The sequence below is a fragment of the Vipera berus genome, assembly GCF_964194415.1.
Source record: "Vipera berus genome assembly, chromosome: 4".
Taxonomy (NCBI): domain Eukaryota; kingdom Metazoa; phylum Chordata; class Lepidosauria; order Squamata; family Viperidae; genus Vipera; species Vipera berus.
Window position 1 is genome coordinate 59,832,528 of NC_138206.1, and position 12,735 is coordinate 59,845,262.

Below are 12,735 nucleotides of genomic sequence, written 5' to 3' on the forward strand. Positions count from 1 at the left end.
CTATGTAACTCATTGTGAAAAACAAACAATATAATGTGCAGCAAAAGATAGTCAATACTCAATTCAGCAGTATTTCATTTTAGGTAATTTTAAACCAGATTAATGTCTCATTTGAAAGTCAAAACTTTCTAGAATATTTTTATTTATTTTTATTTATTTTAATTCCATTTATATCCTGCCGCGGCTTACAAGCAGGACGTCAGTTTATGGATTATAATATTCTTTTGCAGTGCTTTTTTTGCAAAAGAAAAAGGTGCCGGAACTCACACATGTTATACAACCTGCCTTGCCTACCCTGTAAGGTTCCATCCAAAAAAGGTGCCGGAACTCCGTTCTGAGCGTTCTATGAGAAAAAAAGCCCTGTTCTTTTGGATGATTTCATTTCAGTTGGGTTGACTTTAGGAATGGAGTATTATGGCTCCTTGAATCCTATCTGGAAGATCTACCTCAAAAAGTATTGTACTGAGATTTTTTCCTGTGCCCTATGATCTTTAGTTGCACAGTACTTATCTTCTGTTCTAGTTAATGGCTGTGTTAAACCACTAGAAATGACCTATAAAGTTTTTGCTGCAGTGCTACTAATATTTATTTAATATGAAGATTTCATATGGCTGTGCCCCTCTTTTTTAATTTATAAATTCTTGGGAAACTGAAATATTGGTGGTAGTTAGGGGAAAGATATGGTTGAACAGGCTAAAGTTTAATTGGGACAAAGAAGTGTTTCATATAAGGAATTATTAATTGGATAGAGGGATTCAATTATTATTGGATGGGGTAAAACATCTTGGAACATCCATCAGTTAAGGCTTATACTTCCAGTTAAGAGAAATGGAACTCATCTCAGTAATGTAGCCTGTAAGCATATTTTTTTATTCAAAAAGTTCAGTTTATACAAAACTTAGAGATTTTGGTTGAGGCTAAACAATCAGATTGTATTACACTAATTCAGGATCAGATGCATCAGTCGACAGTACATTTCAAGGCACTATTAAAATACTAGTACTTTCTTCAAAGCCCTGAAATTATTGGATTGAGGTTAGTTAAAAGTCCACACAAAAATCTTGCTTGTGTTATTTGTTTACCTTCAGAACCCATGTTTATTGAAATCAATAGAGTTGAGAGGGGTAGCAGTAAAATAAGCCTTATCCAATAGTTTCTTTCCTTTAGTTATACAGATGTCACCATCAGTGGCTGCTTATCACAGCTTTTAAAGCATAATTGCTCTCTGTGCTTTGAGGTCTGAATGTTTTCTCAGAGAAAATTAATCAGTGTGCTCTGTATCTGAATGAAAAGCCATTGTGAAAAATTTAGTCCAATAATATATTAGTAATGAATGTTATCATGTTTTAAACAATACCGAGTGTTCCCTCATAGAGCATTTTAAGATAAAAGCAGTTTTTTAAATGACCAATTGTAATCCGATTTGTCTTTGGAAAATTCAGTTCTAAGAGCTAAAGTAAATGAATATATAATAAGTAAGTAAATTAATAAATAAATGAGAATAGATGTAGGTTACTGTTGAAACTTTGTGTACATCAGCCATCAATCCACGTTTACATAACATTCATAAAGACAGTAAAAAAAAACTAAGAAGCCAAAAGACCACAGCATATCCATTCAACAGCCAATACCCAAATAAAAAGGATTAACACCAGACAAGCAATTAAGCAGTAAACAATACCCTAATAATAAAACTATCATGGTGAAAACTTATCTCCATCAACACCGGCAGGGCAAATATTATGCTTTACATATATAGGGAGCAAGCCCCCCCCACACACACTGAAGATGTTACCTAGTCAGGTAATGAAATGTCTGCAAGCAAACAACAAAGCTCTTAGAACAACTAAGATGCCACAAATAAATATTTTTTTTGTGTTGCTAAGTGCTTCCTTCTTTGTAGAAAAACCAAACATGATACTTTAGAAAATATTTGCAGACCCAAATTACTAGTCATAGAATACATTTTAAGTGAGTTTGTGAAACACGTAATATAGGCATTGTTTGTTCCATTCTTTATTTAGATATTCTTTCGTTTCTGCTGGCATTAGAAAGAGCTGTATTTTAATGCTGGATGACACACAAAACATTCTGCACACTATACATATACTAATCTAGAAATGCTGGTGGATGGAAGGATGGATTAATGTTTTAATTTCCCTTTCTTTTTTAGAAATGTGTTATTGAATATCTCAGATGGAAAATTAGCAGAACATGAAATTATGACTATTGGGCGATATTACAGTGTAAGAGAGGAGAATGAAATGGATGCCACTTATCTTCTGGCAGTGTCCCAGGAACATCTCAAGAAAAATAACTTTGAGAATTTTGGCCAGCTGTTGGCAGCCTTGGCCTACAGAGATCGGGAAAAGTAAGAAATTCTTCTATTATCAAATCTGCATAGTTTACTTCTTATTAACCCAAATCCAATAAAATAGGAGCTTTCTTTCCCCTCACTTCAAATCATTGTATGTGGTGGAAAGTTTAAGCCTATATCTATATCTCACTGGAAATAGCTTTTCTCTATGTCAGCCTTCCTGACATAGGAGAATGGGACGCGGTGGCTCAGTGGGTTAGGACGCTGAGCTTGCCAATCAGAAGGTCGGCAGTTTGATGGGTCGAATCCTGAATGCCGCGTAACAGAGTGAGCACCTGTTACTCGTCCCACCTTCTGGCAACCTAGCAGTTCGAAAGCATGTAAAAATGCAAGTAGAAAAATAGGGACCACTACGGTGGGAAGGTAACAGCGTTCCGTGCGCCTTTGGCGTCTAATCATGCCGGCCATATGACCACGGAGACGTCCTCAGACAAGTGCTGGCTCTTCGGCTTTGAAACGGAGATGAGCACCAGAATGGTACTGTTATCAATTATAACTTTCTTACTTTTCTAGTATGTTTCCAGATTTTTGTTTTTCTAAATATCCTACAGCTGCATGATTATGGTCTGGCTCTTAATACTGTTAACAAATCATAGACCAAAACAGATCAATCAATATAAAGCTATAGATTTGAAAGAGAAGATAAATATAAATTACATGGGTGTTAGTGTCTTAGAGGCGGAATTCTTTAGCAAGGAGAAAGGGTGAGGAAGGTGGCTGCTTAGCTGTGAATTGAAGGTACCCCCCCTTCAACAAATACATCACAAAACTGGTTAGTTAATGCCAGAATTGGGGATGGGAAGATGAGAGGAGCATTGGCAGGAGGTGGTTGGTGGGGAAGCCAAGTGGCTGCTTGGTGATTCAGGAACATTGGTTTTCTCTAGGGCTCAGAACTTTCTTTAAAGACAGAGGACCAAAAGAAATAGCCGGGCACATTTGAATCAGTTTTTCTTTTCACTTTCCATCCTTTTACATACCTTTCTAGAACATATCTAAACATTCTTTTAAACCGTGCATCATGATTGTTCTTAATTCCAATTTTAAAATAAATAGAAAGTCATTACTTTTGTTTGCGCAGATGCGGACTGCTGGCCAGTGACAAGTGCAGGACTGTTTGCAAATCCTTCAGGCTACCATTAGCAGATGATCTTCTACGTGCTTTACTGGCTGCGTAAGTCATAATTCCAATGTAATAATTAGTATGAATAAGGGTTAGGTATTTTTTTTTCTTTTGAGAGCCACATTCCTTTTCTTATAATGTACCAGAGGCTATTTCAGGGCCACCTCTTTTCCTTCTATCTGTCCATCAACCCTTTCTTCCTCTCTCTGTTGCAAATTGCGATCAGGACACAGGGCTAAACTATTTGATTGGAGAAGGTTTTTTTCAACACAAAAAAGGCCAAGAACCACATAACATTTGATTGACCTTAATATAAATGCTTCAGGCAACATGTCTGAGATGTGATGCTGAAGTAATTCCATTGTAAGCCAGTAATCATTATTTGGAAGTAATTTCAATGAGAGATGGAATTTGAAAAGAGGAATGACTGTGCTAGCAAGATATAGGTTTTCTAGGGTTCCTGCTCCTATCCCCAGTTATGAGAATCCTACATTGCCTTAATCTGTTCAACAGGAGACATCTAAACCTTCTTGTCAAAGATGAGTCATTTCAGCGCCACTCTAAGGAAAAAAAATAGTTTTAACATGTGAAAATAGCTGGAATGGAAATATCTTTTTGCCTTGAAGACATTTTAAGAAGAAACTTCATTTTCTTGCTAAAATATATATCCAAATGTTCAGCCTCTAAACAACAATAGAGGATTATGTGTGGTCACCACGATGCAAAAAAGATGTTGAGACTCTAGAAAGAGTACAGAGAAGAGCAAAGATGATTAGGGGACTGGAGGCTAAAACATATAAGGAACAGTTGCTGGAATTGGGTATCTCTAGTTTAATGAAGAGAAGGACTAGGGGTGACATGATAGCAGTGTTCCAATATCTCAGGGGCTGCCACAGAGAAGAGGGAGTCAAGCTATTTTCCAAAGCGCCCGAAGGCAGGACAAGAAGCAACGGATGGAAACTAATCAAGGAGAGAAGCAACCTAGAACTAAGGAGGAATTTCCTGACAGTTAGAACAATTAATCAGTGGAACAACCTACCTCCAGAAGCTGTAAATGCTCCAACACTGGAAGTTTTTAAGAAGAGACTGGACAGCCGTTTGTCTGAAATGGTATAGGGTTTCCTGCCTGAGCAGGGGGTTGGACTAGAAGACCTCCAAGGTCTCTTCCAAGTCTGTTATTCTATTCTATTCTATTCTATTCTATTCTATTCTATTCTATTCTATTCTATTCTATTCTATTCTATTCTATTCTATTCTATTCTATTCTATTCTATTCTATTCTATTCTATTCTATTCTATTCTTGTTTGAAAAGGATTTCCAAGTATACACATAAAAGCTGATCCCATGATTTTCAGGAACTTATATTTATATTTTATAGAAACTAGCAAGACAATCAATATTTAGGACAAAATTGTGAGGCTACCATTTATATCTCCTTCAGTCCCAGATCTGTGGGAGATTCCTTTGTATACTTGCAGGGTTCTATTCAGTCTTTTAAATCAGAGATTGATAGAGAAGAGGAAAAATCTGCTACACATCTAGAGATGATTTTAAGTGATGCAGATTTATTTCCAAATCTGGGAGATAGCCACAGCCAATTTATGAAATAGTAGCAAAATATACAAATTATTTTTTCCTTAAGTGGGAATGGAATTACTGATCATGTCCTCCCTTTAATTAAAAACCCTTTTAATTCTGAGAAAAATGATTAAACCTATTCAGCTTGGATGAAATGGCAATCTGCAAGCAATTCTGCACTTTGTATTGTTTATATTCTAATGTTTCTCCCCAGGGATTCTTTTGCATATTCATGCTATTTTCATTTTGACTACAGCCTTGTTATATCTCTGCTTAATATTTTTTATAATTCAGATGAGTCATGTGTGTACATTGCACTTTAATATGTTAGTGATGTTGAAACAAATGAGAATATTGTTTAGAAAATGTGCTGTTAACACAGCTGCTTCAGAAGAAAATACACATTATAGAAACAGCCTGAATGAAAAAGAGGCCACATTATTGAACTTGGGTTGTTTAGGCTGAAATTAAGCAGTGCAAGTATTAAAGCTACTATATATCTGTCATTACCTACTATTTTGAGATACTGTTTGCAAAAGTGCAGTGGAAGATATTCAACTCTTCAAGGCAACCCAATTTGGGTTACGATTCCCAATTTGGGTATTATTCATTCAGAACATCAGAGGGCAACACAGCGATACATGAGATAACTGTTGGCTTGTTTCATTTCAGAAGCCTCCCTTCTAGAACCACGGATGACAGAACACTAAGTTTAGCCCAAGAGAATGCTTTCTTATGCAAGATGGAGAGAAAATAATAAAATAGCTGTAGTAGTCTTTTTACTATCTCTTAGTATAGTAGATTGGTTAAAGGACTACCAAAGTGGCTATCAGTTAGAACAGTGAGGAGTCCTACTATATGTAAATCCAAGTTGGGAAATTGCAGCTTTATTTCTAAAGTGGCTCTCAAATCATAGCATCATCAAGAATTATGTGAGAAGCCATAATAATTCAAATCTGAAGCCATAGATTTCTTCCAGAAGAAGAAAGCTTTTAGCTAGGACTCGACCTTCACTAGATATGAAATGCTTCTCTAAAGGTTAATTTTAACCAGTACTTTAATTGGAAAGACTATAGGAACCTTCACAGAGGGAAGCTAGGGGATTTATGTGCAGAAGTACTTTTAACTCCTGTTCAACATCTACATGAAGCCGCTGGGTGAGCTCATTCGTGGTTTCGGGGTGGGGTATCACCAGTACGCTGATGATACCCAACTTTTTCTTTCCACCCCGAATCAACCCAGTGATGCCCTCGCTGTGATATCCTGTTGCCTGGAGGCGGTCCGGGTTTGGATGGGGAGAAACAGGCTTCGTCTCAATCCTGACAAGACTGAGTGGCTGTTCATACCAGCATCTCGGGCTGACCAGTCTTCTCCATCGTTAACAATAGGGGATGAGGTATTACCCCCCGTTGATAGGGCTCGCAACTTGGGCGTCCTCCTGGATTCACGGCTCAGTTTTGAAGATCATATAGGAGTCGTGACCAGGGGGGCTTTTGCCCAGAGTTGCCTGGTGCGCCAGTTGTGTCCCTATCTGGACCGAGATGCTCTATTTACAGTCACTCATGCGCTCGTGACCTCCCGGTTAGACTACTGCAATGCCCTCTACATGGGGCTGCCCTTGAGGACCACCCGAAGGCTTCAACTGGTGCAGAATTCAGCCGCGCGAGTTTTGATGGGAGCTTCCCGATACTCCCATGTAACACCTCTGCTCTGCGAATTGCATTGGCTTCCGGTTGCCCTCCGGGTGAGATTCAAGGTGCTGGTAATGACCTATAAAGCCCTAAATGTCTTGGGTCCGGACTATCTAAGGGAACACCTGCTGCCGGCATCATCTTCCCATCGTCTTGTGCGCCCCCACAGGGAGGGCCTTCTCAGGGTACCGCCGGTTAATGAATGCCAGCGGGTTATTCCCAGGGGAAGGGCGTTCTCTGTGGGTGCGCCTGCCCTATGGAACCAACTACCCACGGAACTTAGGACTGCCCCCGACCTTCGCTCATTTCGCCGGGACCTGAAAACTTGGCTCTTTGATCTGTTTGGTCCAGACTGTGGGGTTGTTAATTTAACTGGGCTTTAGATTTACTCTTGAGGCTTGAATTTAATTTAATTGTTTTAATTGATTTTAATTTTTGTATTTCATGGTTTTAACTGCCCTGTAAACCGCCCTGAGTCCTACGAGAGTAGGGCGGTATACAAATTCAATAAAATAAATAAATAAATAAATAAATAAATAAATAAATAAATAATAAATAAATAAATAAATAAATAAATAAATAAACAAACATACATCAAGGGAGTTCTTACGAATTCTAGTTACTCCACGTTCTTATCGTTGTTCCAAACATGGGATTCTGTTCCGTGAAAGATAAGACTCAATATCTCAGCACTTGAGTATAGGATGACACTTTGAATATAAAGATTTATTGAGGCTTTAAAGTCTTCTCATAGACTTTAAATAATCTTTATCTGAAATGCCTAATGAGTAGTAAAATGCTAGTGAAAAAAATTGGTTCCTTCATAAAATAAAATCATTTCAAGGACCTCACCATAAGGGCAAATGGATAGTTGTTGCAATTTGCTGCATATTCATCATTTACAATACCTGGTCATGAGCATTAAAAAGAGGAAAGTAAACCATTTTAGACTCCCTACTGAATGGTTAGAAAGTCAGAACGGCTAAAATCCAGGAATGAAAAATCCTCTCTGTTCTCTAACCAGTAATAAAAGAATTCTACCCAAAGAGAATTATGATAAATGCATTGCATATTTAATATGAGGTCTTTATATAGATAATACGGAGGAATACAACATATCTATATCATATCATATCATATCATATCATATCATATCATATCTATCTATCTATCTATCTATCTATCTATCTATCTATCTATCTATCTATCTAATTCCACAATGTGACAAATTCGATCACCCATGTTTAATTTGTTATATGAAAGTTAAACTTTCTCTGAATTAAGTCTTATACTTGTGTTAACCTGAAAAGAATCTACAAGATTTCATATTGTGAAATATAAAATGGGCCACAGGAATGTATTACATCTGAAACAAAACCATTAATTGAATTGCCATGGTTATTTGATAGCAATTAAGAAAGAGGGCCTAGAGAGTTTCCCACAATCTTATAGCATGTTTATTGGAATATTTTTTTAAAAATTTGATCCAACAACTTGAAAATTGGAGTGTGTTCCCAGTTATTTCCTGAATTATACAATAGTACTTTTACAGCAGTGGAATGAATATGCACTGTTTGTTCAGATGTTGAGTGTAAAAGACAAGTTTTTTTTAACAGAGAAAGTCCATCTCTGTGTTCCGTAGTTGTTATTATTAGCTAACACTATAACAACATTTCTTTCTTTAGCTTTAGGCTTCGTACTCTTACTTTTTCTCCTTTGTTTTTTTTTTCCTGAGCTAAACAAATACTGCAAATGCAAAATGCTAAACAAGCTAAAAAGAAAAAGAAAAAAAAAGAATACGTGCTATTTCAAGGCACACATGTAAAACTGGTTTAATACCAGTTGATTTTTATGGAGTGTATTTGCTATTTAAACATAAGGGTTTGGGAAATATTGTCATTTCAGATTTAATCTTTTAAAATATGGCCATTTATTAGCTCAGTATTTCTGTGTGATAAGTGATTGTTTTTCCCAAATGGGAAGAATAAATGTAATAATGTAAAACATATTCATGGCAGTTGACCAGATTTCTCATCAGCAAACAAAATCAGGAATATTACTTGAGTTAATCTGTTTTAGTTCAAAGGCCACTACCATATTTTACTTCTTTTTGATTTTGTTGGTTTTTCATTATCTATTCTTGTAATACATAGCTTTCAGTCTTTCTTCAGTAAAAGGAGAATTCTACCATAAAAATACATTTCTGTTTGCTCTTTGTGGTCGAATGACTCAAAGAAACACTCCATGAATGTGCACCTGCAAAGTAAACTCTGCCACAAAGAAGGAGCCTTTAAGCATTTACATAAAATACTCTGACTCTTGCAATTTAGTTTCTGAATTCTAAAAAAAAAAACCCTCTTAAGTATTAGTTGCCTCACTGACAGACCAGTCCAGGTCCATGCCAACAATGGTGCTTTGCCAGATAAATCAGGAATAAAAAGTCATCCAAGAAATAATAAAAGAAAAACAAGAGGGCTCTGTATCAAGCCTGTCTTAAAATAGGGAGCTGCTTCCACAATTTGTGTACATATATAATGAAGATTTGTTTGCTTATAAGACATGAGTGAACACAGGTTAAAACCATGGATTTCTTTCTCTCCTTCTGTTTCATGAGTTCCAGCTATACTCCAAAGATATTTTCATTATTCATTATATCAAAATAAATAATAGGTTAAGCCAAACAACAGAGAGAGCGAGAGCCCAATAATGAATATATGCACACAATTTGTATTTAGGTGTGAAGATTGCAAAGAACAGGTAAATTATAAGAAGTTGGTTGATGGGCTGAACTGGAGAGAGCATCCAATTCCAGCTTTCCAAACCATCTTGATGCCATTACAGGTAAAGTAAAATGTTTATCCTTAAAAGTTTCCAAAAATATAAATTATAATAGCTCAGGTTCTCAAACCAACAGTACAGAATGGTTTGTGTTTACTGCCAAAACATTGCTACTATTTAGAGAAGTGCCTATCAGATATTTATTTAAAATTTCTTATATCTGCTACCATACTATCCTGGGGCGGTGCATTACAGAAAGATATAAATAAATAATCCTTCAGATATTAACAATCACCTTCTACCTGACAAGAGATATTAATGAGTATCAGATTTAAGCAGAAACTAAATGGCCTAGATTAACAAAAAATAGGAAACTGATAACTGCAGATTTGATAAGATAGAAAAATGTGGGTTAGACAGCATCACCATCAGATGGATCCATAGCTGGCTGACCAGCCGTACTCAGCATGTGGAACTGCATCTACATGGAGGGAAGTGTGTAGTGGGGTGTCCCAGGGCTCTGTTCTGGGCCCAGTGCTCTTCAACATCTTCAATGATTTGGATGAGGGGATAGATGGGGAACTCATCAAATTTGCAGACACTAAGCTGGCAGGAATAGCCAACACTTCAGAAGATAGGTTTAAGATACAAAAGGATCTTGACAGACTTGAATATTGGGCGCTATCTAACAAAATGAAATTCAATGGTGAAAAAAAGGAAGGTTCCACATTTAGACAAGAAAAACCAAATGCACAGGTATAATATTGGTGGTACCTTGCTCAATAGTAGTACCTGTGAGAGGGATCTCAGAGTCCTAGTGGACTATCACTTAAATATGAGCCAGCGGTGTGCTGCAGCTGCCAAAAAAGCCAACACAGTGCTAGGCTGCATTAACAGAGGGATAGAATCAAGATCACATGAAGTGTTAATACCACTTTACAATGCCTTGGTAAGGCCACACTTGGAATACTGCATCCAGGTTTGGTCACCATGATGTAAAAAAGATGTTGAGACTCTAGAAAGAGTACAGAGAAGAGCAACAAAGATGATTAGGGGACTGGAGGCTAAAACATGTAAAGAATGGTTGCTGGAATTGGGTATGCCTAGTTTAATGGAGAGAAGGACTAAGGGTGACATGATAGCAGTGTTCCAATATCTCAAGGTTGCCACAAAGAAGAGGGAGTCAAGCTATTCTCCAAAGCACCTGAAGGCAGGACAAGAAGCAACAGATGGAAACTTATCAAAGAGAGAAGCAACCTAGAACTATGGAGAGATTTTCTGACAGTTAGAACAATTAACCAGTGGAACATCCTGCCTCCAGAAGCGGTGAATGCTCCAACACTGGAAATTTTTAAGAAGAGACTGGACAGCCATTTGTCTGAAATGGTATAGGCCTATAGGGTTTCCTGCCTGAGCAGGTGGTTGGACTAGATGACCTCCAAGATCCCTTCCAACTTTATTATTATTGTTGTTGTTATTATTATTATAGATTAGGAAACCCTAATTTGCATAACAATATATTTTTTCAATCTCAAACTCAGTTCATACATTAATTTATTTTTAAAGTATGAACTTCCATACAAATTTTCATACATATTTTTGCATGTAAAATGTAATGTGCATTTTTGTACACAAGCATTCTCCCATTAATTTTAACTTTCTCATGATGTTGCCTCTTTTTTTAATTAAAGAAATATGTTCCCAAATTTGAAAAAGTATGAAACAAAGTGCTAATTCAGTGTTTTTCAATCTTTTTTGGGCAAAGGCACACTTGTTTCATGAAAAAAATCACGAGGCACTCCACCATTAGAAAATGTTAAAAAATTTAACTCTGTGCCTATATTGACTATATATAAAGTAATTCTCTTGAATAGGAATCAAATAAACACAAAGAAAGTATTTTATAATTACTTTTCAATTTTTCCCACGGCACACCAGGCAACATCTCGCGGCACACTAGTGTGCCACGGAACAGTGGTTGAAAAACACTGTGCTAATTATAGTTTTATTAGTAACATTTTTCTCTTATAAAATACTTGGAAAGTATAAATTAAGTTGATTCATATTGAAATACAAGCCAAGTAATTTCTTTATTCATCCACAGTACAAGGATCACTTCTCTCTTTTCATGAAAGATAAGTCTCCTTCAAGTCAAATTAAGACTCCTATTGACTACATTTTCTATAATGCATATAAATTATAATGCAAATATACAGTGTACTATTTTGATAGAAACAAAGACTGCAATGCTTGCTGATATTCAACATCATTTCTAGTTACTTTCCATTTCACTTTATAATTCTAAACCTTCTTACACTTTTCTTATGTTTTCAGTATGAAGATGGATGGAGTGGGGAGCCGCCAGCACTTCCAGTGAAAAAAATAAAATACCTACCATTAATAGAAGATGTCTTTGGCATCAGAGATTAGCCTTAGTCCATACATCATACTTCTTATGGATAAACATTGCAACTTTCTCTTTCTGGACAGTTACTGCATATTTTTATTTAAACAAAATAAAAGAATCACAGCTACAGATTTTTTTGGGGGGGATGTAAGTTTTATTTTTTATTTTATTGTAGAAATATAATTCATATACTTTGTAATTCTTTGAAATGCTTATACTATATTATTATATTCAGTATAATAATTTAAATAATTTAAATGTATATTTTCAGTTCTTACATATGGAATGGATGCTATGTAACTTAGAATTTTGCTCCTTTCCACTTGAACAATCAAGCTGTTACCCTTTGTTTTTTCAAGAAAGTCCTTGCAAACTTTGGGATTAAAGCCTGGCCCTTTAAGAGTTGCACAGAAGAGAAAAATTGACCAGAATCTTCCACCCTAGCATTATAAGTCTTGCTAATGAGTAACTGCAATTCAATTTCCACATGAAAAGGAATGGGAATGTATATTTGCATGTCAGAGCTAAATAATAATTTGAATGAGTCCAGATTACCTCCAGGCTTGATCTATGATTATAATAAAATATTTTTCCCCCAAAATTCCCAATTGATAGTTAAAAACAACCAAAGGAAAGTGCAAGAATTTCAGGAATAAAAATCTATTGATAGCAGGTCACAGGGATGTGCTTTGTGCAGATATGGATTGCTCGTGGAGTTAAGTTTAATAATAAAACATGTTTTGTTCTCGGCTGTCTCATGACGAAAGTAACTCATTCTTCATC

General features: G+C 36.2%; 1 protein-coding gene across 1 annotated transcript in view; it reads left to right on the forward strand.

Annotated features, from left to right (window-relative positions):
• EFHC2 (EF-hand domain containing 2) overlaps nt 1-12,013 on the forward strand; it is a gene marked incomplete at its 5' end in the record, with an annotated part of 59,116 nt that extends 47,103 nt beyond the window's left edge. Inside the window, 4 exons of the mRNA XM_081326301.1 lie at nt 2,174-2,371; nt 3,456-3,548; nt 9,503-9,608; nt 11,880-12,013. Coding sequence (XP_081182427.1) covers nt 2,174-2,371; nt 3,456-3,548; nt 9,503-9,608; nt 11,880-11,975 — 493 coding nt within the window. The 3' untranslated portion in view covers nt 11,976-12,013. The remainder of the gene's footprint in view (nt 1-2,173; nt 2,372-3,455; nt 3,549-9,502; nt 9,609-11,879) is intronic.
• Between the last annotated feature and the right edge of the window lie 722 nt (nt 12,014-12,735).